The sequence below is a fragment of the Ovis canadensis genome, chromosome 2 (assembly GCF_042477335.2).
Source record: "Ovis canadensis isolate MfBH-ARS-UI-01 breed Bighorn chromosome 2, ARS-UI_OviCan_v2, whole genome shotgun sequence".
NCBI classification, from domain to species: Eukaryota; Metazoa; Chordata; class Mammalia; order Artiodactyla; family Bovidae; genus Ovis; species Ovis canadensis.
The window spans coordinates 146,788,443-146,801,178 of NC_091246.1; the positions used below are offsets into that span (position 1 = coordinate 146,788,443).

The window sequence follows — 12,736 nt, forward strand, 5'->3', positions numbered from 1 at the left end:
TTTGGATCAGAGCTGACCCTTGGAATGGTACTGCCTTGAGGCACTGGGGCCTTTCTGCCCTCATGACCAGTCCACTGACACAGGCTGCCTTTGGGGAGAGACAGCACACTTTGGTGAAGGGAATCCCCAAAGAGGGATGAAGCTGAGACTCATTAGCCACGAGAAGCCCCTGCAGATGGCAGGGCGGTTGCCTCGTTCTGAAGAGAAGGCCTGGGCAGCACCGTATAGTGCTCACTGCTGTGGTCCTGCGTGGACCCATCTGGGGACTGTTCCTCCGGGCATGGGCGCTCTCATTTCCCAGGGGAGAGCTGTACCAGGGAAGGTCAGTGCTGTGACCTTTGGTCCCTACTGTGGCAGCTGGCCTTGAGGTCATGCCAATACTCACCATGTCCATCACTGTGGGTTCCCTTTGTCTGGGGGCCACTTATGCTAGTCTGGCTAGTTTACCTGGAAAGTGAGCTAGACTCTCCTCTGAAAAAAAGGAGTGAAATTCAGTCAATCTTGGTGCTTCCTTGTGGATGAAATAGAGAGAAGGAGATAGAGATGAAAAGAGATAAATCACTGCAAATCTATATTAAAGGCAAAACTGTCGGAAATTGCAGATAGATTTGCAGACAGATGAGAGGTAACAGATGAGAGAAATGGGTCAAGATAAATCCTGGGTTCCAGTTAAAGATGTTGACACAGGAGGATGCTGAAATCAGCCATAGACACACTGAATCTGTAGCTATGTGTGGAATAATTTCCTTTGAAAGAAACCCCCAAGTTAGCTGGGCAGCTCCTTATTAGGCAAACAAGAAAAAGCCCACATTGAAATGAGTGGAAGGGGCTGAGACACAATTGTGCCCTATGGCCCATGATGACATGATGTCCCACATTGGGAGGGAACTCTATTCCAAGCTTCTCCCTGAGGAGGGTTTGAAGCCCACCTCTAGCACCCCAGCTTTTAAGACCTGCACTTGAGAGATGAGCCCCCAACCCATCTAGCTTTGAAAGCCAAAGGGGCTCGTGTCCAGAGAATACACGAGGCTACAGTGGCCTGAGAAACAGTTGTCAGTGGGCTTTTGGGGACTCACTGTGGCCCCACCCTGGGCCCGGCATGTGGTGATGGATGTTGATTAGACCTGATGTGGGGATGATACATAACATATATATACATAAAAAATATGTTGTACACCTGAAACTAATACGGTATTATATGTTATTTATATCTCAGTTTTATTTTATTTTTTACTTTACAATATTGTATTGGTGTTGCCATACATCAACATGAATCCACCACCCAGCACTACTGGGCATACACACCGAGGAAACCAGAATTGAAAGAGACATATATCTCAGTTTTAAAAAGAAAAACATGGCCAGTCTTTATTATTATTTTTTCTACTAAAGTATAGTTGATTTACAATGTTTTGTTAATTTTTGCTGTGCAGCAGAGAGATTCAGTTATACATATACATACATTCTTATATTCTTTTCCATCATGGTTTATTTACAGGATAGTGAATATAGTTCCCTGTGCAGCACAGTAGGGCCTTGTGGTTTATCCACTGTATGTATAATAGCTTGCATCTGCTAATCCCAGCTCCCAGTCCATCCCTCTCCCGGTCTCCCCGCCACCCTTGGGGATCGCAAGTCTGTTCTCTGTGTCTGTGAGTCTGTTCATTTGTGCCGTATTTTAGATTTCCACATAAGTGATATTATATGGCATGTGTCTTTCTCTCTGACTTACTTCACTCAGTGTGATCATCTCTGAGTCCATCCATGTTGCTGCAGATGGCATCATTTCGTTCTTTTACGGCTGAGTAGTATTCCCTCATGTCTGTACTGCATCTTCTTTATCCTTTCCTCTGTTGATGGACATTCAGGTCGCCCCCATGTCTTGGCTGTTGTGAATAGTGCTGCTGTGAACACAGGGGTGGGGGTATCTTTTTGAATGATAGCTTTTTCTGTGTATATGTGCTCAGGACTGGGATAGCTGAGTCATACAGTAAATACAGTTTTACTTTTTTTGAGGCACCTTCATACTGTTTTCCATAGTGGCTGCATCAGCCACTAACAGTGGTTGATGATCATCCCACCAACAGTGTAGGAGAATTGCCTTTTCTCCATACCCTCCCCAGGATTTGTTATTTTGTAGACTTTTTAATGATGACCATTCTGACTGGTGTGAGGTGGTCTTTCATTGTGGTTTTGATTTGTATTTCTTTAGGAATTAGCGATGCTGAGCATTTTCCATGTGCCTGTTGATGACCAGTCTTTAAAGTCATGGTTGCCTAGGGATACTGAGTATTCATTTGAGATGAGCCAAGAGTTAATTGATTTGCTTTGGGAAAATAAACTAGGTTACTGCTTAGGAGACACATTTGTAGACCTCCTAAGATATGAATAATTCTTCTGTAAGAGGGTATTAACCCAAGATTTTGAGAGTCTTAGAACCCTCTGTGTTGACACTACGTGTCAGGCACTAGGAACGTAGCAATGAGCAGACAGGTGAAGTTCCTGCAGTCACTGGAGTTTGTTTCTGTGCTTTGTGGGGAGTGGGGTGGTGAGTGAAAAGCTGTATCCAGAAATTCATAAATATATAGCAGGTCTGGTGATGATAAATGCTATGAAAAAAGTTCTAGGTAAAGAAATAGAGAGTGGGCTGTGTAGGGGTATTGATAAGGTAGCCGGAGACATGTGAGCAGCAGCTTGGAAGAGAGAGTCATGGAGAAGCAGGGAACAGCGTGCACAGAGGGTCTTGAGTGGAAGCTGGCTCTGAGCACCTGGGAAGCAGACCCGAGGCTGCTGTGGTTGGAGCAGGGGCAGCTGGAAATGGAACGATGTGGGATGAGGTCAGACGTGGACTGGGAGGCTTGCTCCTTGTAGAGACTGCTTTCTCACTCTGAGCTGCAAAGCGGGCAGGGGACTTTGAATAGAAAAGTCACATGCTCTAATTATATGTTAGAAGGCTCATCTGATTGCTGGGTGGAGGTCAGACCTGAGTGAATGGGATGGGAGCAGGGAGACAACAGGTTATTGTAGAAATCTAGAGAAGATGGTGGAGGTTATACGTGTAGCAGTTGAGGTCGTGAAAAATCATCACTTTCTGTGTAGGTGGATATATGTCTCATATATATATGAAACATATGAGACATATATATATATGACATATATGGCTTTTCCAGTAGTCATGTACTGATGTGAGAGTTGGACCGTAAAGAAGGCTGAGCGCTGAGGAATTGAAGCCTACTAATAATGGTGCTCGAGAAGACTCTTGAGAGTCCCTTGGACATCAAGGAAGTCAAACCAGTCAGTCCTAAAGGAAATCAGCCCTGAATATTCATTGGAAGGACTGATGCTGAAGCTGAAGTTCCAATGCTTTGACCACCTGATGTGAAGAGCTGATTCACTGGGAAAGACCTTGATTCTGGGAAAGATTGAAGGCAAGAGGAGAAGAGGGCGACAGAGGATGAGATGGTTGGATGGCATTGCTGACTCAATGGATGTGAGTTTGAGCAAACTCTGGGAGATAGTGAAGGACAGGGAAGGCTGGCGTGCTGCAGTTCACGGGGTCACAAAGAGCTGGACATGACTTACTGACTGGACAACAGGAATGAATGCATGTATGTCAGAGTTAAACCTTTTGCACAGAAGGCTGATTTTGTCTGAGGTATCAGTATATAGTGGGGAAATCAGATGAAAAAAACACAATTTCAATACTTGGTGGTAGAGAGGTAGAGGAGAGTGAGGGTTACAGAACTTTTCCTGGGAAAATTTCAGGGTAGGAAATGGCAAAAAGAAAAAAAATACCTAGGGAGGTAGGTGAGGCTGGACCATGGAGGGTCTGATGGACCACATTAAAAATTTGAGCTTTATCCCAAAGTTGATGGAAACGATTTAAAAGTATTACCTAAGGAGGCAACATGTTCCAATTTATGACTTAAATTCTCCAGGAGAAACAGGGCTCTTGAGACGTTTAGACTGAAGGCAAGGAAACCAGTTAAGATTTGCAGGTGTCCCGGGTAGAGGCAAGAAGCTAATGTTTATTATGCACTTGCTACACATCAGGCACCATTCTAAGCACTTTGCTATTAACTTAATCCTAAGACCAACCCTGTTAGTAGGCACCATTACCGTCTACCTCTTACAGACACATAACTTCTAGCACAAAGAGGCTAAGAAACCTTGCCCAAGTTCATGGGGCCATGCAGCTCTAAGGAGGGGGGATTTGAACGCAGGCACCCTGGCTGGAGAATTCAGGCTGTTGCACACTGTGCTGCGCTGCATCTCCTGAAGATAAGAGCCCAGACATTTAGAGAAAATTATAGGGTGGATCTCTTCCTTTGTCCCGAACTGAGTTGTTAATTAGCCATAACTTTGCAGTAGTGTTCCAGCAGTATCTAAGAAACCCAGCCTCCTAGCCTCTCCTCTCCTCCTTATTTCGAGCTTGAATTCTCTTTTGGCACCCATGTCTCTATTTTTGTAATCTTATGCCACCTTTCTGTACCCATGCAACCTACAGGGTGTGTCTTTGAGTAAAACATTCTATGATGTTATCATCTTGTCAGGTAACCCAAGTCTGTGCTTTTGTCTCAGAATTTCTTGCTCGGGGAATACATCAGCCTTGGGGTTCATGTAGTGTGCTTTTCCCCAAAGCTTTTGTTTGAGAATAGCTCCAAGTAAGTCACCTCCATTAGAACATCACTACGATATGAGATGAAGGTGAAACATGCTAGCATGTGGGGAGAAAAGTTCATGTTTTGAATGATCACTCAGAATACAAACACAAACTGTAAATAGCCATTATCTAACTGTGACTTTGCTGTCAAAGTGTGCAGAATTTGAGTAGTACAAGGAAATTATCGAGAAGCCAGTGTCTGGGGAATGCCTGACTTAGTTTGCCAGAGAGATATCAACTCCATTATCCCCTGGGACAGTCCTGTTTCCTTCTCTGTTAGATTCACGGGAATATTGAACATTAGCATCCTTCTCCCATGTGGTTAATGTTATTATTACAGCTTTATAAAGGACAATATGTAGGCCAGATGTTATCCAAGAGAGCAGACAGAAACTTCTAGCCCTGATAGAGATTCAAGCCTGAAGTGTGATGCAGGGACACAAGAATAGAAAAAAAAAAAAAAAAGACTGTTCACACAAAGGTGTCATGTACCCCAATGTAGGCAAGAAGGCCTCAGTGAGTATCACCTGTGTCCTGTGTGGTCAAGACACAGAGAGAGCACCAAGACCAAAGGCAGTGGGCTAGAGAGGAGGGGAGGGACAAGTTCAAGAAGTAACACAGAGTCTGCCTCAGAAACTAGGTGAGTGAGTCTTACTTGGGAAAGCTGAGAGGGATCCGAAACGAGTTGACGATCACTGAGTTTAGAAGGCCCCCCCCCCCCGCCGCCTTTTTTTTTTTTTTTTTTTGAAACTAGAGTATCTTAAAAGATGAAGTTATCAGCACATACTTGAGGAAGTCTAAAGTAACAACCAGCCCTTCCTTCTTAGGTCACGTTCCAGGTAAGGAGTGTTTTTTTATTTTAGAACTCCAGGTGCAGTCAGGAGAAGGGAGAAAACAGTGACACCCATCTTTTTAATGAGCATTGCTGCTAGAAGAGGAATTAGCATCACCCTGAATTTTATGTGATGTCAGTTAAATGAAGTTATTTTGTAGCACTTTACAACAAATTAGAATCAACTAAATTGAAAATAAGCCTAGCAGCTGGGATAAGTAATCAGGTAAGTGGCCAGTTTTGCTATTTTTGCTTTGAGCAGAAGACAGAATTTGAATTTCTAATGTCCTTCGAGGTGCAGGGTTCACAACTGGGGATGTGGTTTCTGGGATGATTGTTTAAGATGCCAGCAGCTCAGTGTTGCCCTCCAGGCTGGAGCCTGCTTCTAGCCACGTTCCTTGGAAACTAGCCCTAGCGCAGATGTGTGTCCACCAGAGAGAGGGTTGTGAATTAGTGTAGGACGCAGCTCTGCTTTTGGCGGAACGTTAGAGCGCAGACTGGAAATAGATGACCCAGAACAAGGCAGTAAATCATCTGCATTAGTGGAGAGACTCTAATGAAAGGGCTGAAATTCATGTGGGGACTTTATGGCCACTCATGAAATCAGCTCAGATCCAAAGAACTATTAGAACACTTTTATGCTTTAAGAAGAGGGTGACTCTGTTCAGTTGCTGCAATCTGCGTATAGTCAGAATGCCCTGACATCATACTGGCTTTAGTGGGCAGAATTTTACAGCAGAGCTTTGCACTCCATGAGCCGGTATTTCTCGTTGATTAGCAGATGATTTTTGTATCTGAGATAAGTTTGGGAAACTGTGGAGGAAGCCAAAAGAAGATGGAGGTTGGTGGCTCAGGATCTCTATGTGATGTGTGTGTACATTTGCTTGTGTGGGCAAAAACATGGGAGAGAAAAAGATGAATGGGGGCGAGGGATGTTAGCACATGAAACTTTGTCAGTTACTCAGACTGGGAGTATTAAGAGGTCAAGATGAAGATAAAACGGTGTTTGCAATTACGGTTTATGAAGAGAAACAGGCCGTAGTGAAGATTTAATTTTCATTTTTTTCCTCTGCAGCAGATGGATTAAATGAAACTATTCTGTCAAAACTCCATGTATCTAGGTTGTTTTCAGCCTACCTTAGAGAAAAATAAAATTTGCACAGATTATTTTCTACTTAGAAACTTTATACTTGAAACATTTTTCTCAAAATGTTTATGTTTACTATTTTTCTCTTAAATTTTTTCTTCAAGTTTTCAGACAGCTTTTTAGATGGCTGATTATTGAAGCGGCAGGGGATTTTCCTCTTGGAAAATAAAAATGATGGACAGGACTTTCTCTTAATTTCTTCAATACCAACTTCTCTGTCTTGGACCAACAGCATGTACTTGACATTGAATGCTTTATACTTTGGGTTTGGAGGTAGAAGGAGCAAGGTGTTAAATTTCTATCAGCATCATCTCATGAGAATCCTGTTCATAAACAGGACCCTATGCAGGGAAGGCTGACTTCTCCATGAAGCATCATGGCGCCACAGAGAGCAGGACAGATCTCTGATGAATCTGGCTATTACTAAAAATGTATCTGCACTACTGAGCTCCAAATGGACAACCTCTAGTACTTGACCCTGTTCAGCCAACTCACGTGTTGCTCAGGGTAGTATTCACTGCTTTGACAGATCACTGTACTCTGAAAGCACTAAGACACATGCCTGAGTTGTGGAGGTTATCCACTGTGTTTTATTACTGAGTGAATTTATAGGGACAGGAGTTCAAAATGCTGACCTATTATTTCCAGAGAAACCAGTTTCCTCTTTGTTTTGAACTACCCTGTCCTGGCTAATACATCTCTTATTAATGAGTGTTGAGAAAATCCAGGTAGTGGAAACACTGGGGGCTACTATCATTTTATACTTTCCGCTAGTAAATAATTTCTCTTTTTTTGTAGAAAATGTGGGACCAGTGTACACTGATTAATTGATGCACTGAAGATGTAGGCTGTGGTAGAAAATGTCTTTATGAGAGTAATTTGGTCATTTATATGGACTTTGAATGTCTGTGGAAGAAATTATTTTGCAGGTTATTGCATCATTAGTCAAATTTTCTGAAGCACTGATGTGAAAATCCACTGTTATTGGAAATAATGTGGACACTTTTTCTCTGTGTTTATATTTTACAGTGGCTGCTAATTTACAGAAGATTGTAGATGATCCCAAAGCTTTAAAAACATTGACATTTAAGTTGGTAAGTGAAAAGTTACGGAATGAAGGTAAAGATTTCGCCATGCTGTGCCAACAAGTAATAGTAATATCATTTAAGAACCTGTTGCATAATTCTGTTGTTGGTTTACAGGGGTAGGGAAGTGGGAATCCATTTCTGCATTCGTTATTTGGCTGGTCAACATGAGAATTTTTTTTTTTTAATTAGAGTATAATTGATTTAGAAGGGTGTGTTAGTTTCAGGTATACAGTAAAGTGAACCAGTTATACATATATCTGCTTTTTTTCCAGACTCTTTTCCTGTATATGTCTGTACAGAGTATTGAGTAGAGTTCCCTGTGCTATACAGTAGGTCCTTACTAGTTATATATTTTATGTAGTATGTATATGGCAGTTTCAGTCTCCCAATTTATCTGTCACCTCCCCTTTCCCCACTGATGACCATAAGCTTCTTTTCTACATCTGTGACTCTATTTGTTTTGTAAATAAGTTCATTTGTGCCATTTTTTTAGATTCCACATATACCTGGTATCATATGATATTTGTCTTTCTCTGACTTACTGTAACTCATTATGACAATCTCTGCATCCATCCACATTGCTGCAAATTGGCATTATTTTGTTCTCTTTTATGACTTGGGAATACTTTTCTAATCATGACTGGAAATTTCCTCTTCCATAATTGTGGTTTGTTCTTTTACCATCACATCTTTAAGAGTAGCCATTTGAGAAGTCCTGAAGTCTGTCCCCTTTTGCTTCCAGTTTGTACGGCAACTTGACCAGACAGACAAATTAATCTGAGTTCAAAGCAACACTCTTAACAAAGCCAAGTGGTCCTAACTTTTTAAAAACTGAGGCCGATTGTTGTAGAAGTGGTTTAAGTAACTGGAAGCGATTGTAGAACTGCGCTCTGAAAGCTAGTGAACAAAGACATGACGTTTTAACTCCACGTTTCAAATCACAGTAACAGATTCTCATAGAGAGGAAATATTCCAGCAGTTTTTCTGCACTAGTAGATTTTAAGCTTATAAACTAGGGTGGCCACAGAGATACAGATATGGAGCATTCTGGGGTCCTTGTGAAACTAAGAGCCTGTTATCCTGGCTAGAAATGGAGAGAAGTCCAGCTAGTCAAAAGTGATGCTTTTCTGGAAAGTTTTTGCAGACGGTATAGTAAATGACTAATTTTTTAAATTATAAATTAATCTTAGCAAGGGCCAGCCAGAGTGCTAAGCAATTTAAGATCTAGATGACCAACACTTTGCTGTGCACAACATATTAATGGTCTTTATTATTTCTTGTGAAAATTTAATGGAAAAATGTGCATGGCCAAAAAATGCTAAATGATTCGTTACAGTAAATGTTAGCCTAGTGCTAATTAGCTTTCTGGACCTTGCTCCTCATCTAATTTCAGGTGGCCAGGCTGAGTGACAAAAGAAAAACACAAAGACTTTCACAGAAAGAATTCAGCTGAAGAAATTAATTTTCTTTTGATATAATCAAAGAACATTTTAGTCGGACAAAGAGTGAGAAATTAACAAATTGGGAAATTTATCTTCTAGCTTAGGACTCTTCTTTCCACTTCTGTTATGTTTGTAATTCACTTGCATCTTGTAAACATATTTCATTTGTATGAGGATATATGGACAAGAAAAATGGCACCCCGTGTCTGCATTTCAAGTCAGAATTAACGTTTCTTTATTCATTTTTTATTCTGCAAAAAAAAAGAAGTTACAGCATATAATACCTCCAGGACATTTTCCAAACTTTGAACATGTAAACCTAGGGACAAGAGATTAAAACTTTAATGCTGGCTTATTCTCATTGTCTCTAAATTCTCTTACCTATAAAATAGGAGTGTCTACCCCAGCCCTTTCATAGTACTGAAAGTGAAAGTGAAGCCGCTCAGTCGTGTCCGACTCTTTGTGACCCCATAGACTGTAGCCTACCAGCCTCCTCTGTCCATGGGATTCTCCAGGCAATAGTACTGGAGTGGATTGCCATTTCCTTCTCCAGGGGATCTTCCCAACCGAGGGCTCGAACCTGGGTCTCCTGCATTGTAGACAGACGCTTCACCATCTGAGCCACCAGGGAAGTCCGTTCATAGTACTGAAGGTTTTGTAAAAACACCCTCTGTAATGTCCCTAGATAAACCATAAGAATAATGTGGAACTCTCCCTCATCTTCTCTCACCAGTTTGTTAGTTCCCTGGATTCCCTCTCTTGAGTCTGTCTTCCTCCCCATCCTCAGCCCCCCTAGTGGGATCCTCTTCCGGAACTGCACTTACTGCCTACAACTTGCCAGCCTCCAGCTCTGTTTACCACAATGAGGCTCTAACCTGAGTAATTCTTCCTTAATTCCAGTTCAGTTCAGTCGCTCAGTCATGTCCGACTCTTTGCGACCCCATAAACCGCAGCACACCAGCCCTCCCTGTCCATCACCAACTCCCAGAGTTTACTCAAACTCATGTCCATTGAGTTGGTGATGCCATCCAACCATCTCATCCTCTGTCATCCCCTTCTCCTCCTGCCCTCAATCTTTCCCAACATCAAGGTCTTTTCCAATGAGTCAGCTCTTCACATCAGGTGGCCAAAATATTGGAGTTTCAGCTTCAACATCAGTCCTTCCAATGAACACCCAGGACTGATCTCCTTTAGGTTGGACTGGTTGGATCTCCTTGCAGTCCAAGGGACTCTCAAGAGTCTTCTCCAACACCACAGTTCAAAAGCATCCATTCTTCGGCACTCAGCCTTCTTTATAGTCCAACTCTCACATCCATACGTGACTACTGGAAAAACCATAGCCTTGATTAGACGGACCTTTGTTGGCAAAGTAATGTCTCTGCTTTTTAATATGCTGTCTAGGTTGTGTCATAACTTTTCTTCCAAGGAGCAAGCGTCTTTTAATTTCATCGCTGCAATCACCATCTGCAGTGATTTTGGAGCCCAGAAAGATAAAGTCAACCACTGTTTCCCCATCTATCTGCCATGAATCCTTAATTCCAAAATGCCCCCAGATACTTGACTGACTCTCCACTGTCCTCTTGTGAAACTCAAACAACATGTCTAAGGAAGTACAGCCCAATCAAACCTCCTTTAGATCCTGCTCTGCCTTTCTTTACCCCACGCCCCATTCATTCATTTTTTTCTCTAGTCCTGTTCCTATTTTCCTCCACTGACCCTTTGAATGTACTTTTCCCTCTTACTAAAATATCCTAGTCCCCCAGCTTCACCCAGCCTGGTCTCTGACTCACCAATACCTAGGCACATTCCAGTTTTCTGCTCTAATTTCACTTATCCAGCAAGCTCTTTCGGACATCCAGTCCTGGTCTTGATTCTTCTCCAGTATTCTCTCTCAGAAAGGTTATATTATATTGAAATTTTTAGGTTGGTGTATTTCTCTCCCTCAGTTCTAATCTTGTTACAGCTCAAGCAGGCAGGATTTCTCGGCTCCTGTCTCATAGTAGGAAGGGTTTGAAACAAGAGACTGGTTACAGCTCAAGCTCTTTTTATTAAATAGGCCGAAGATGGCCAGCCCTGGAGTGTCAATGATGCCTCTTGACTTCCCTTTTTGTACTCCCTGTCTCCTCCTCTTGGTTCATGTCCTGTGCAAAATGCAAATAGGTACACTCACGGACAGTCAGGGAATGGGACATGTCTGGGCACATGCAAAATAGTGATTTCACATATTCATCTAGATGGGTGGGGACTGAGAGTTTTGATTGACACTTGCAAGTTGCACAATAGGCTCTATTACTTATGTCTTTTGCATAATTCAGTCTGTTATAATCAAATGTATGTATGTATAGAATATTTATGAATCCTTTACAGACTGCTAGCTGCCTAACGTTACTTGACACAGCTGTGCATGTGCTGGAGCTGGAGAAGCCCCTGTGGTTAGTTTGTATCCACTGTGTGCCTAGGGCGTACTTGCAGGAGTTGGAAAAATCTCTGAGGTTCTTTTTGTAGCATATCTGTGAGCTCTCCTGGGCGTTTCTGTGGTAGGGTTTAGAAATCAGCTTGCATCCTTTTTAGCTAGGTCACCTTAATCCCTCATCCCTTAACTTCCTACCTAACAAAATGGTATAGAATCTTATTTGTGTCTCTGATGTACATCTAGAGGCTCTTCTGTCTTGGATCTCCTGGACATGGAACAATAGACTGGTTCCAAATAGGAAAAGGAGTACTTCAAGGCTGTATGTTGTCACCCTGCTTATTTAACTTAAATGCAGAGTACATCATGAGAAATGCTGGACTGGAAGAAGCACAAGCTGGAATCAGTATTGCCAGGAGAAATATTAATAACTTCAGATATGCAGATACCACCACCCTTAGAGCAGAAAGTGAAGAAGAACTAAAGAGCCTCTTAATGAAAGTGAAAGAGGAGAGTGAAAAAGTTGGCTTAAAGCTCAACATTCAGAAAACTAAGATCATGGCGTCCAGCCCCATCACTTCATGGCAAATAGATGGGGAAACAGTAGAAACAGTGTCAGACTTTATTTTTCTGGGCTCCAAAATCACTGCAGATGGTGACTACAGCCATGAAATTAAAAGACACTTAATCCTTGGAAGGAAGGTTATGACCAACCTAGACAGCATATTAAAAAGCAGAGACATTACTTTGTCAACAAAGGTCCATCTAATCAAGGCTATGGTTTTTCCAGTAGTCATGTATGGATGTGAGAGCTGGACTATAAAGAAAGCTGAGTGCCGAAGAATTGATGCTTTTGAACTGTGGTGTTGGAGAAGACTCTTGCGAGTCCCTTGGACTGCAAGGAGATTCAACCAGTCCATCCTAAAGGAGATCAGTCCTGGGTGTTCATTGGAAGGGCTAATGAAGCTGAAACTCCAACATTTTGGCCACCTGATGCAAAGAGCTGACTCATTTGGAAAGACCCTGATGTTGGGAAAGATTGAAGGCAGGAGGAAAAGGGGACAACAGAGGATGAGATGGTTGGATGGCATCACAGACTCAATGGACATGGGTTTGGGTAAACTCTAGGAGTTGGTGACGGAGAGGGAGGCCTA

At 42.2% G+C, this 12,736-nt stretch overlaps 1 protein-coding gene across 1 annotated transcript in view; it reads left to right on the forward strand.

Moving 5' to 3' along the window:
• The window catches only part of STK39 (serine/threonine kinase 39), a 323,108-nt gene that overhangs the window by 295,182 nt on the left and 15,190 nt on the right, over positions 1–12,736 (forward strand). Inside the window, exon 17 of the mRNA XM_069577324.1 lies at positions 7,672–7,736. Within this exon, the coding sequence (XP_069433425.1) occupies positions 7,672–7,736 (65 nt within the window). The remainder of the gene's footprint in view (positions 1–7,671; positions 7,737–12,736) is intronic.